The following is a 12,441-nucleotide window of genomic DNA, read 5'->3' as shown; positions in this document are numbered from 1 at the left end:
GTTGCGGTGATTAAACAAAATAAAAATGTTGTGTCAGATTTTCACACAGATTGACTGAATTTGCATTAATTATTGCGATCACAGCATCCTGGAGAGATCGTAAATCATATGCGGGCAGTGAGTATGGAAGATAGAAAAACTAATCTTTGCTTTTGATTAGCTGGAGTCAGCTGATATTTGTTTTTTGATTTTTGCTGTGAACATGATGTTAATGCAGCATGAGTCACATTCACTGCACAGAATTATTCCAACAAGAATAAGTCAAACTTTATTGTCTGCTCTGGTCAGAACAGCCAGAACAGACTGTCTTCATGTCAGTTTGGGTTTAATGTGGCGTTCACTGCCTCAGCAGCTTCCTGTTCTGACCTCAGGTCGACTTATTGGACTGGTTGAACTGATCATTAGCTTCTTCTCCTGCTGCCTCCTCATCTACTGTTTCTGCTCCTTCTTTTTCTTCTTCCTTCTCTGCTCCTGTCGTGACCAAACTGTTAGTTTCTTCTGTTACATGATGTAATGATACTACTTATATGATACTAAAGGCAACTCACACCAGCTGCATCCTGACCCCACAGCTCACACTACTGAGCCCTGTGTGTGTGTGTGTGTGTGTGTGTGTGTGTGTGTGTGTGAGACAGGTTGGTTGGTAGTTGAAGTCCCTCTCTTGGTGTTTAGATGTGGCTCAGGATGTTCCTGTATGTTTTTCTGCTGGACTGCTGCTGTAAACCCAGAGACCTCGAGAGTGTGTCGGCTACACCACAGAGATCTCACTGTGTGATTGATCCACATCAACCCAGACTGAAACCAGAGCAGGGGCAGGCTGACAGAGAGAGAGAGAGGGCTCCAGACACCAGCTACACCATGGTTTAACGTTTAATTAATTTTTTAAATTTAAGTTTAAATCCGTCAAACCAATCGATGCTCAGCTGTTAAACCCAAAAACTGAAAATCAATTTTGCAGCAAATTTGCAGGTTTCTCTTAAATTCTTCAACAAGATATTGAGTTTATACTCAAGTATCTCAGGTAGTTCCTACTTCCTGTCCGTGCACCAACTGAGAAAAGAAAACTTCTTTTTTAACTTAAACTAAAGAATGAATCTGTAGAGCTCCGTGAAGTCTCAGGAGAAAAAGTTTATGTGCGCAACACAGCACAAATTAGTCTTCTCAAATAACTCAACCCTTTTTGTCTTTGTTAACGTCGGGGACATTTTGTCAGCAGAGGACAGGTCGACTTACACTGACAAGTTAACCCTAACAAAGGCAGACGCTTCCTGACCCGTACTCTCTCTGTTGGGTCAGTGGGTCTGAGATCCAATCAAATGGCCAAAGTTACAGTTACCACACACTAAACACACACATTAAACACACACACTAAACACACACACTAAACACACACACTAAACACACATTAAACACACGTCAAACACACATTAAACACACATTAAACACGCACACTAAACACACACATTAAACACACGTTAAACACAAATTAAACACACATTAAACACACACACTAAACACACATTAAACGCACACTAAACACATTAAACACACACTAAACACATTAAACACACACACTAAACACACAGTAAACACACATTAAACACACACTAAACACACATTAAACACACTAAACACACACTAAACATTGTCTAAATTAGCCTAGCAGCTAGCAGAGATTTCCTCTGCTCATATTTCAGCCAGGATAAATCACACACAGTGTGTGGAGGCTTTATTGTCTTCACAATTTATTGTTTCTTATCTGTGAAATTAAAGTAAATCAAAGCTTTGTTTCCACTGAGGGAAATGGTTTCAGCTCACAGAGACAGACAGAAGGTCTGCGTCACTGTGACACTGTGGAGTTACATTTCTGGGGAGGTGCACGTCAGGCTACAGTGTAGGTACAGCGTCAATTTTGATGAAGTATAAATCCCGCATAAGATGATGGTGTAAACTGATGGACGGTTAGACGAGGATGAATCCTGCCAGATTTTGGCCGTCAGTCGTCCTGTCTCGTAAAAACTTAACCAACCTTTAGCTGGTGTGGTGGACAGGTGTTGGATGAAGAGAGAGTCCTGCCTCGTCAGGGAACACGGAGGTGATGCCAGAAATCACAGCCACACTGAAGGAAGACATGGGACAGCGTTTAGGTGCACTAAAGCTGTCCCATGGGTGCAGCTGGGGGCTCAGACGAGTCTGGTTGTGATTTCTGGTGTCACTGTGTCACTGCAGGGCAGAGAAAGAGCAGCGGGGAGAATCTCAGCTGTTGATTGGTGTTTTTTAATCTCAAGTCTGGCAGAAAAACATACAGGCTTCCTCCTGAGAGCACGGCAGGTGAGTTCATCCCTTTGTTCACGGCTTATTTTCTGTTTTATTTTGAAAAGCTCAGAGGAAGTGAAGCTGTGATGTTTGTGTTTGTGTCTGCAGGAGCTTCATAGCAGAGATGCAGCTGTTTGTGAGACAGCTCGGCAGAAGTAAGACACTAAAATGTTTTCTCTTTAATCAGCGTTGTTTCATGCGAGTCGTTTTTATCAGGAGGTCAAAGGTCACTGTGCTCCGTGTGCTCTGCAGGGATCACGGCTCGAGAGCACGGCTCTAACAAGAAGCTGGCAGCCCAGTCGTGTGCTCTGTCTCTGGTGCGGCAGCTGTACCACCTGGGAGTCCTGGAGGCGTACTCCGGAGTCACCAAGAAGAAGGAGGGGGAAACTGTGAGCCGGCCGAAAGCTTGACTTTAAACACGGTGTCCTGTGTGACGTTCAGTGTCTCACTCTGCGCTGTCGTGTGTTTTGTGTCCAGTTGGAGGTGTTCGAGGTCAACGTGTCTCCGGACCTTCAGCAGCAGCTGGCCGCTGTCGTCCAGAAGCTCGAAGTCCAAATCCCCCCACCTGTGAGTCACCTGAGCCCCCAAAACTGACTTCGATCAGTGTTAGCTAATATAATGGTTATATTTAGGGCTGCACCAGATCACAATCTTTTGATGTGAGTCCGATTCAGTCATTTAATACAAAGATTTGACTTTGATGTTTTTTCTCACGGGCGGGGCCGGCATTAAACACTTAAATTCCCCTCATTGACATTATCTGGGTCCCTGATGTTATTGGGTTTAAATCTGAACTTTGCCAAACAGACCCCAGATCCTCCGCTGTCAGTCTACTCTCTCGTCACGTTGTAAGTTAAATCTGACTCATGTTAGTCTGCTGCTGTTCGGGGCCGACACTTTCAGCTCATTATTGTAGCGTCCGATGAAGTGTTAATTTGAAAAAGAGCAAACAAAGGTGGAAACAGTGGGCAAGATATATTATCGATTATATACCCCACACCTTGACTACCACGGCAAACCTGGTTGTCACTTGATTTTTTTTTTTTTTTTATTTATTTTTTTAGCAAGTGCGCTGACCCTGCTACAATATAGAAATATGATGTGGCTGACAACAAAACAAATGATGACTCAACTTGAAGAATTTCAAGTTGACTGAAGGGTCACTGACGGATGACTCGACTCTTTGACTTTCAGGAAGCAGCTCTAGTTACATCCTGATATCACCTGTATAACTAAACCCTTCATGTCGTCCCGTTCAGCCTGCAGACCCCTCCAGCTGGGTGTCTCTGGTTCAGGGGAAGATGGCGACGTTTGAGCCGTCCCAGCGTCAGAGCGGAGCTGGGGTCGTCCCCTGGTCGCCTCCACAGGTCAACTGGAACCCTTGGACCAGCAGCAACATCGACGAGGGACCGCTGGCCTACGTGAGTCTTTGTTCTTTAACCCGAGGTACTGCAGAGGCTGTTTGATTCTGCACTGGTTCATTAATGTTTATGGGCAGATATTGACTAATGAATCAGTCCAGGTGGTTCACCTGCAGATACACTCCCAACAGACCAGCAGCTGTTTGTCATGTTTGTGTTGATTACCTCCACGTTAATGAGTACAGTTGATCGTTGAGCGTGGAGTTGACGAGCTGCACAACAGCTGATGTGTGTTATTTGTACCGTCTTCAGTGCACTCCGGAGCAGATCAGCAGCGACCTTCACGACGAGCTGATGTACCAGCTGGAACATGACGACAACCTGCAGAAGGTCAGTCTGCTTTCTTCTTCTGCTGTTGCTGCTTTACACAGAACAAAACTGAGAGAGATACGAGTGTAGAAAAATATAAATGATGTGTTTCAGACTTTGATGGAACGCGACCAGCTGCCTGTCAAACAGTTTGAGGAGGAGATCATGACCACCATCAACAATAACTCTGTGGTGATCATCAGAGGAGCGACGGGCTGCGGTAAAACCACTCAGGTCCCTCAGTACATCCTGGACCGCTTCATCAAGGGAGGCAAAGCATCCGACTGCAACATCGTCGTCACCCAGGTAACGCTCAACATTCGACTCCCAAACACTCGAGGACACAAACATATGTTCAGCGTTTCCTCCCCTTCCTGTCCAGTGAAAAGTGAGCTGCTAATACTTACATACATTAGATGGGGGACTGGTCTGACAGGAGGTCAGCAGCCTGTTGATGTGTATTCATCTCGTCCTCCCTGCAGCCCAGAAGGATCAGCGCCGTGTCGGTGGCCGAGCGAGTCGCCTTTGAGAGAGGAGAGGATATTGGGAAGAGCTGTGGCTACAGCGTCCGCTTCGAGTCTGTCCTGCCTCGACCGCACGCCAGCGTCCTCTTCTGCACCGTTGGTACATAAACACACACGGCACTGATTCTCAACAGATGTTCTTGAGCTGAACTTTCCGAAAAGCTCAGTTTTCTTCCGATCACACTAAACCCAGAGTGAACATTGTGTCAGCAGGATGTCAACAAGTCTGCTTTGTGTTTCAGGTGTGTTGCTGCGGAAGCTCGAAGCAGGAATCAGAGGCATCAGTCACGTTATCGTTGATGAAATCCACGAGAGAGACATTAATGTGAGCTCATTTATTATAGCCTAATATTAACTGGTGATGAGTCACTTCCTGTCCAGCCTGACCTTCTGTGTGTCTGTGCAGACGGACTTCCTGATGGTGGTCCTCAGAGATGTGGTCCAGGCCTACCCGGACATCCGCATCATCCTCATGTCGGCCACCATCGACACCACCATGTTCAGAGAGTACTTCTTCAACGCCCCCATCATCGAGGTGTTTGGACGCACCTTCCCCGTACAAGGTACCTCACTGACCCCTGTGTGACCTCTGAGACTATATATCAGGTGTGTGAAGTCATCCAGTGGGCCGCATTGGACCCTTTGGCGTGCCGTATGTTTGACACCCCTGTCTTAGGCCCTGTTTAGACCTGTATGAATACACGTTATGGTGATCAGAACACCAGAGGACACACATCACTGTTCACACCTGCACCTCTCATACGTCTCCAGCTGATCACGTGCCCAGATTTCGTTACTGCCCTGCGCACAGTTATCGCATCCATACTTTGACTAGCTCCTGTGTAGCATGCTTACTGGTCACATCAATAGTTGTATCAGTACAGCTGGAGATTTAACACGTCTCCTTCCACAGGGCAAAACAAGGGATGGTCACGCAACACTTTGTCCAGCTCATTGTAAAATAGATGTGTCACCAAAACAACCATCACATCCTTCACTGTTGACGCAGTCCGTGTCAGGGACGCATCAAGATGACGTTAACATTTACACTACAAAAAATATGTGGTTAAATGTGTCTCCTTTTTGTATTTCTCTTACTCACTCATTCTGTCTTTCAAACTCCGGGCAGTCTGATTTGGAACAATGTTTGTTTGGGTGGAGACGGTGGCGTTTTAGTGGTGGCGCGTCACTGCATCTCGCTGGCTAAAATTAGTGACCAGAGTGTTAATGTTGATTGTACCCTTTCCCATTACATCACAAAGCCAGATGTGTGCAGGTGTTAGCGGGTTATTTATGCAGTGGAAAAGGGGCTTAAATTAGTGTTGTAGCAGTGAGATGACAGTCATCCTGGAGTGTGTTTCTCCCTGATCAGTTTGCTCCCCTTTGTGAGGCTTCACGAGGTCAGTAATCATCTTCGCAGCATCAGGATCTGAATAAATGTGTTTCACTGTAAATCTGCAGCTCCTCGTTCAGACAGTCGTAAACAAGGTTTCTGAGAATCAGAAACTTGCATCATCTAATCTACTCTCCTTGATTCAACCCCCAACTGATTCTTCATGTTAGACAACAATATTGAGAGTTTATAAAAATCCAAATAACCTTTAACATTTATTCTATAAAACTCAATACAAGGTAAAGATTTATTCATGGCTTCTTAAATATGATGTTTGGGTCATTTCACCTGTCAGTGCTCTCTGGTGCTGTTTACGGTCCCTGACCAGCAGAACTACACAACCACACTGACATGCCTGTAATGAAATTAAATCAGCTGAAAATAACAGACACAATAGATCTGACTCTTGTCTGTTTCTCCTGCTGCGAGGCTCCATCAGTTTTCAGAGGAAACCAGTCGATGCTATGAAATGAGTTTCCTTATAATGAAGTGTCTGAATAACCAAAGCCTGAGACCTTCAGCAGGAATAAAGTGTTGTGACCAATTCTGTGCTTTAAAAACAGAGTACTTCCTGGAAGATTGCATCCAGATGACCAACTTTGTCCCTCCACCGAATGACCGCAAGAAGAAAGACAAGGACGAGGAGGGAGGAGATGATGATGTAAGCCACAGTCATTGTTGTATCCTCTGCTGTCACTGTAGCTCCACACGAGATAAAACTCTGAGCGACTGTTTTTTTTCTTCACCGTCTGTGCAGACTAACTGTAACGTGATCTGTGGTCCCGACTACACGGCAGAGACGAAGCGTTCGATGGCTCAGATTAACGAGAAGGAGACGTCCTTCGAGCTGGTGGAGGCTCTTCTGAAGTACATCGAGACGCTGAAGGTGGCCGGAGCCGTGCTCATCTTCCTGCCCGGCTGGAACCTCATCTACTCCATGCAGAGACACCTGGAGACCAACCCACACTTTGGTACGTCACCACATCATGTTGAGCCTCGTTTCCACCAAGCAGTCTGGTACGGTTCAGTTCAGTTCATTGTTTCTGTTCCCACAGTGAAAGTTGTGGATGGTCCCAACAGAAGCGTTCCTTAGCGTCCCCATGTTTGGTCCCCCCTCTGTTGGGGTACCTAGCACACAGATCTGGTACTAAAAGGTGGAGCTAGAAACCCTGCAGTCTGATTGGTCAGTAGAGGACGGTCACTCTGGTTTTATGTAACCTCTGTTCATACATCAGTAAACTACAACTATAAAATGAAAGAGAAAAAAATCACTTCATTCACTGGGCCGACTGCCGGCAACTTTTAAGGTGGAACGTTAACTTGTAATGTTACTCAATGCATGAGTTGATGACGTGAATCCATCAGCACACCTTAAATTTCACTGTGACAACTTTGACCATCACTTTAGTTTTTATATGACACACACTTTTAGTAATGACTTTAAAAATATAGATTCATTTGGAGCGGATTATGTGAATTAGATTAGTGTCTCCCTAAATGTCTGCCAGCTAGCTGAAATTATGTGTGAATAGAGTTTGAATCTGATATGTTAAAAGACGCTGGGCAAATGGGGCATGAAAAGCTTTTTTTTTTTTTTTATGGGTCCTTGAAAAGTCATGGAAGAGTTTGGAAAATTTGTCCATGAAAATGTGTGAGAGCCCCAAAAAGCTGCCATGAAATCAGACAGTTCAGGCTGCAACAATCCCAAAAACAGCCAGTAAAATTGAGGAGGAACTGATAAATGGAGTATAAAGCAAACACAGAGTACAATGTCAGGTCAGTGATGAAACGTTCTGTATTTGTTTCCAGGAAGTAACCGGTACCGGATCCTGCCGCTCCACTCACAGATACCCCGAGAGGAACAGAGGAGGGTGTTTGAACCGGTGCCCGACAACATCACAAAGGTCAGATTCAGAATATAACACATTCAAACCAGTCTGACACACAGAGAAGACTTTAAAACATCCATTTATTCAGATTATTTAGAGTGGTCTTAAGTTTTAAGGGGGATTTACACTTCGGCCAGAGCCTACACCGTCATGAGCATTTATACTTGTGTGGTGGTGTGTCTGTGTCACTCTGCAGTTACACCTCCAAAACACTAGGTGGCGATGGGGTTTCTGTGAAGTGCTGTAAAGTTTAGTTGATTCAAAACACACACTAAACACACATTAAACACACACTAAACACACATTAAACACACATTAAACATGGCTTCATAGAGACAGTTTCAAACACAAATCAGCTTCACTATAACTCGCAGCATTCACAGACAAACACTTGTCTTTATCTGGACACATTTTCCCCACAAATACAACATGCTAACGTTATTAGCACAAGCCTATGGCATTTTACATTGTATAAATTAGCCTAGCAGCTAGCAGACTTCTCCTCTACTCATATGAAGCCAGGGACAACAGCAACATTTAACAAAGGTAACGTTACACAGTTCAGCTCCATTACAGCTCACAAGGTTCACTGACAAAACAACTGTCTGATACTAAACACGTTTTCCAAACAAATACAACATGCTAACGTTATTAGCACAAGCCTATGGCATTTTCCATTGCATAAATTAGCCTAGCAGCTAGCAGAGATTTGCTCTGCTCATATTTCAGCCAGGATAAATCACACACAGTGTGTGGAGGCTTTATTGTCTTCACAATTTATTGTTTCTTATCTGTGAAATTAAAGTAAATCAAAGCTTTGTTTCCACTGAGGGAAATGGTTTCAGCTCACAGAGACAGACAGGAGGTCTGCGTCACTGTGACACTGTGGAGTTACATTTCTGGGGAGGTGCACGTCAGGGTACGGCGTAGGTTATGTTGTCACAGAGCCTATGGTGTAAGTATGGTGTGTGGTGGCAAAACTACTATTTAATGAACAGTTTAAAGAAAGTCTTCACACGTCGGCTGTCTTTCTTGAGTTTTAATAAGCATTCATGAATGGAGACACTCACACATACAACCGCATGAACAGTCAGTCAGTGAGTGCCTAGCAAGTCCTCTCGCCCTGCTATCTTGATAGTTCCCATAACCCATGCACATCAACAGTCAAAATATGTGGCGCCTTGACATTCCTAAAACACAACATCTCTTGAGACTAACAAGGACACTTGTTGTCCTCCCTGGCTCATAATCTTGGTGTCTCTCAGTGCTGTCACAGTAGGGGTTAAATGAGCACCACACATCATTAGGCTAGAAGTTCAGTTTCATCAAAACAAGTAACCTTATACAACACATTATAGGTTAAATATGTTTAAATACCCGAATTTTCCATCACATTCCACCCTTTTTAGCATTCTCATGCTAAACCATAAGCGTGGAAAATTATCTTACAACCTTATGTCCTACGAGTTCCACCCGTACCAGCCAAACGCCAGTACCACCAGCCTCCAACATGGGAGACGAAAACCCAGGCAGAAGTCACAGGCCACAAGCACAGGCAAGCCAAACATCCCCCTCCCTATATGGCGAAGGAGAGGGTAAAAGACTTGTCCGTCTAACTACTCTACCTAATAAGGGAAAAAACCTCTATATGATGAGGACAAAAAAATCCCTTATACCACACTCTAAGCTAAGGCAAGATAAGCATAAATGAAAAATGTCATCTTTAATGAGAATACACAATAGTAAAATCAATAAAGGGAACACATTGCTTTACTGACTGTCATGTGAATGTTTATATAAAAGAAAATGAAGATGAATAAATTGAGAAATAAAATAATGAAAGTGAAAATCAAAAGAATAAATTGAATATGGTGTCTACTAAACCAATGCTAAGTGTAATCAATGTGAAGTAGTGTAATGTAAAAATGTGATTTGCTAATCAACCTACTAATGAATCAACTTTAATGATCAAAACATTTCTAAACTAAAACACATAAATGTGAATCAGAATAAAACTTAAACGAGTGACTCCTGTGAATTGTAAGGAGGAGTCCACAGATCCATCTGCACGTAGCACCTTACAGCAGATGATACTGTTGATGTAATCAAAGATCTCACACAGGGAATGATGCAACACATAAAAATGCACAGCATCAGCAGAACCAGTATGACAGGAGCAAACAGATGCAGTAATGACGCTTTCCATCCACTCAAAGAAAACCAGGACCACAGGTCCATACCTGCTCCAAGTTCAGTGTCACGGCTCTTCTCCAGATGCAACAGGTCATTAAGATGAGCAACCACATGTGTCATGTTATCAGTGATGTATGTATGTACAGTACAGGCCAAAAGTTTGGACACACCTTTTCATTCAATGCGTTTTCTTTATTTTCATGACTATTTACATTGTAGATTCTCACTGAAGGCATCAAAACTATGAATGAACACATGTGGAGTTATGTACTTAACAAAAAAAGGTGAAATAACTGAAAACATGTTTTATATTCTAGTTTCTTCAAAATAGCCACCCTTTGCTCTGATTACTGCTTTGCACACTCTTGGCATTCTCTCCATGAGCTTCAAGAGGTAGTCACCTGAAATGGTTTTCCAACAGTCTTGAAGGAGTTCCCAGAGGTGTTTAGCACTTGTTGGCCCCTTTGCCTTCACTCTGCGGTCCAGCTCACCCCAAACCATCTCGATTGGGTTCAGGTCCGGTGACTGTGGAGGCCAGGTCATCTGCCGCAGCACTCCATCACTCTCCTTCTTGGTCAAATAGCCCTTACACAGCCTGGAGGTGTGTTTGGGGTCATTGTCCTGTTGAAAAATAAATGATCGTCCAACTAAACGCAAACCGGATGGGATGGCATGTCGCTGCAGGATGCTGTGGTAGCCATGCTGGTTCAGTGTGCCTTCAATTTTGAATAAATCCCCAACAGTGTCACCAGCAAAACACCCCCACACCATCACACCTCCTCCTCCATGCTTCACAGTGGGAACCAGGCATGTGGAATCCATCCGTTCACCTTTTCTGCGTCTCACAAAGACACGGCAGTTGGAACCAAAGATCTCAAATTTGGACTCATCAGACCAAAGCACAGATTTCCACTGGTCTAATGTCCATTCCTTGTGTTTCTTGGCCCAAACAAATCTCTTCTGCTTGTTGCCTCTCCTTAGCAGTGGTTTCCTAGCAGCTATTTGACCATGAAGGCCTGATTGGCGCAGTCTCCTCTTAACAGTTGTTCTAGAGATGGGTCTGCTGCTAGAACTCTGTGTGGCATTCATCTGGTCTCTGATCTGAGCTGCTGTTAACTTGCCATTTCTGAGGCTGGTGACTCGGATGAACTTATCCTCAGAAGCAGAGGTGACTCTTGGTCTTCCTTTCCTGGGTCGGTCCTCATGTGTGCCAGTTTCGTTGTAGCGCTTGATGGTTTTTGCGACTCCACTTGGGGACACATTTAAAGTTTTTGCAATTTTCCGGACTGACTGACCTTCATTTCTTAAAGTAATGATGGCCACTTGTTTTTCTTTAGTTAGCTGATTGGTTCTTGCCATAATATGAATTTTAACAGTTGTCCAATAGGGCTGTCGGCTGTGTATTAACCTGACTTCTGCACAACACAACTGATGGTCCCAACCCCATTGATAAAGCAAGAAATTCCACTAATTAACCCTGATAAGGCACACCTGTGAAGTGGAAACCATTTCAGGTGACTACCTCTTGAAGCTCATGGAGAGAATGCCAAGAGTGTGCAAAGCAGTAATCAGAGCAAAGGGTGGCTATTTTGAAGAAACTAGAATATAAAACATGTTTTCAGTTATTTCACCTTTTTTTGTTAAGTACATAACTCCACATGTGTTCATTCATAGTTTTGATGCCTTCAGTGAGAATCTACAATGTAAATAGTCATGAAAATAAAGAAAACGCATTGAATGAGAAGGTGTGTCCAAACTTTTGGCCTGTACTGTATGTACACCAATCACTACCCACAATGTGACAAACCCCCCCTGGCTAGTCAGGACTAAATCCATAGCCGTCCTGTTCTGCAGAGCCGCATTTCTGAGGCCCTGTACTGCTGGTGTGAGTGAGCCGAATCCTGTAGCCACGTTGCCTGTGAGATTTTCCAAGTCCACAGCTACAGCATCAATCTTGTGTGCATTGTTTACTGTTCCCCACCTTCGCAGGAAACCCCCAAAACCCTTCTCCACAGGGGGCACCCTTACCACAGCTCATCTTGCTCTGTGTGGTGGGTAGTAGTGATCATAGTCTGTGTGAAAATGAGTCAAATCAGGAACAATAGTCACAGCAGGCAGCAACTTAGCCAAGTAGCACCTGCCACACCATCCAGGCTGAAGGGCCTGATGAACATGTCTGCCACACACCCAGACATGTTGTCTGAGCGATCCATACCCATCACTACTGACTGCTGTCTCTGTCACCAAAAGCACCTGGAACGAACCGTTTCACCTGCGAGCTTTCCAGTTCTTTCATCTCAGATCTCTCACCACAACATAGTCGCCTGCATTGAGGTCATGTAGCTTCCCTTCTGCTGGTTTGGGCAGGGCAGCTTTCACCTGTTGGTGGATTTCAG

General features: G+C 44.3%; 1 protein-coding gene across 3 annotated transcripts in view; it reads left to right on the top strand.

The window, feature by feature from the left end:
* Positions 1-12,441, top strand: part of dhx9 (DEAH (Asp-Glu-Ala-His) box helicase 9) — a 33,751-nt gene that overhangs the window by 7,940 nt on the left and 13,370 nt on the right. For 2 of the 3 annotated variants that reach the window (XM_033650574.2, XM_033650575.2), the window contains exons 7-18: positions 2,425-2,471; positions 2,569-2,705; positions 2,794-2,883; positions 3,576-3,737; positions 3,990-4,067; positions 4,161-4,352; positions 4,529-4,670; positions 4,813-4,895; positions 4,977-5,133; positions 6,527-6,624; positions 6,721-6,934; positions 7,773-7,867. In XM_033650574.2, coding sequence (XP_033506465.2) covers positions 2,425-2,471; positions 2,569-2,705; positions 2,794-2,883; positions 3,576-3,737; positions 3,990-4,067; positions 4,161-4,352; positions 4,529-4,670; positions 4,813-4,895; positions 4,977-5,133; positions 6,527-6,624; positions 6,721-6,934; positions 7,773-7,867 — 1,495 coding nt within the window. Of the gene's footprint in view, positions 1-2,223; positions 2,332-2,424; positions 2,472-2,568; positions 2,706-2,793; positions 2,884-3,575; positions 3,738-3,989; positions 4,068-4,160; positions 4,353-4,528; positions 4,671-4,812; positions 4,896-4,976; positions 5,134-6,526; positions 6,625-6,720; positions 6,935-7,772; positions 7,868-12,441 lie in introns of those variants that run through there. The other variant, XM_078173463.1, reaches the window with a different exon arrangement.

Source organism: Epinephelus lanceolatus, chromosome 12 (genome assembly GCF_041903045.1).
Source record: "Epinephelus lanceolatus isolate andai-2023 chromosome 12, ASM4190304v1, whole genome shotgun sequence".
Lineage (NCBI taxonomy): Eukaryota > Metazoa > Chordata > Actinopteri > Perciformes > Serranidae > Epinephelus > Epinephelus lanceolatus.
This window is presented reverse-complemented; position numbering and strand designations above follow the sequence as displayed.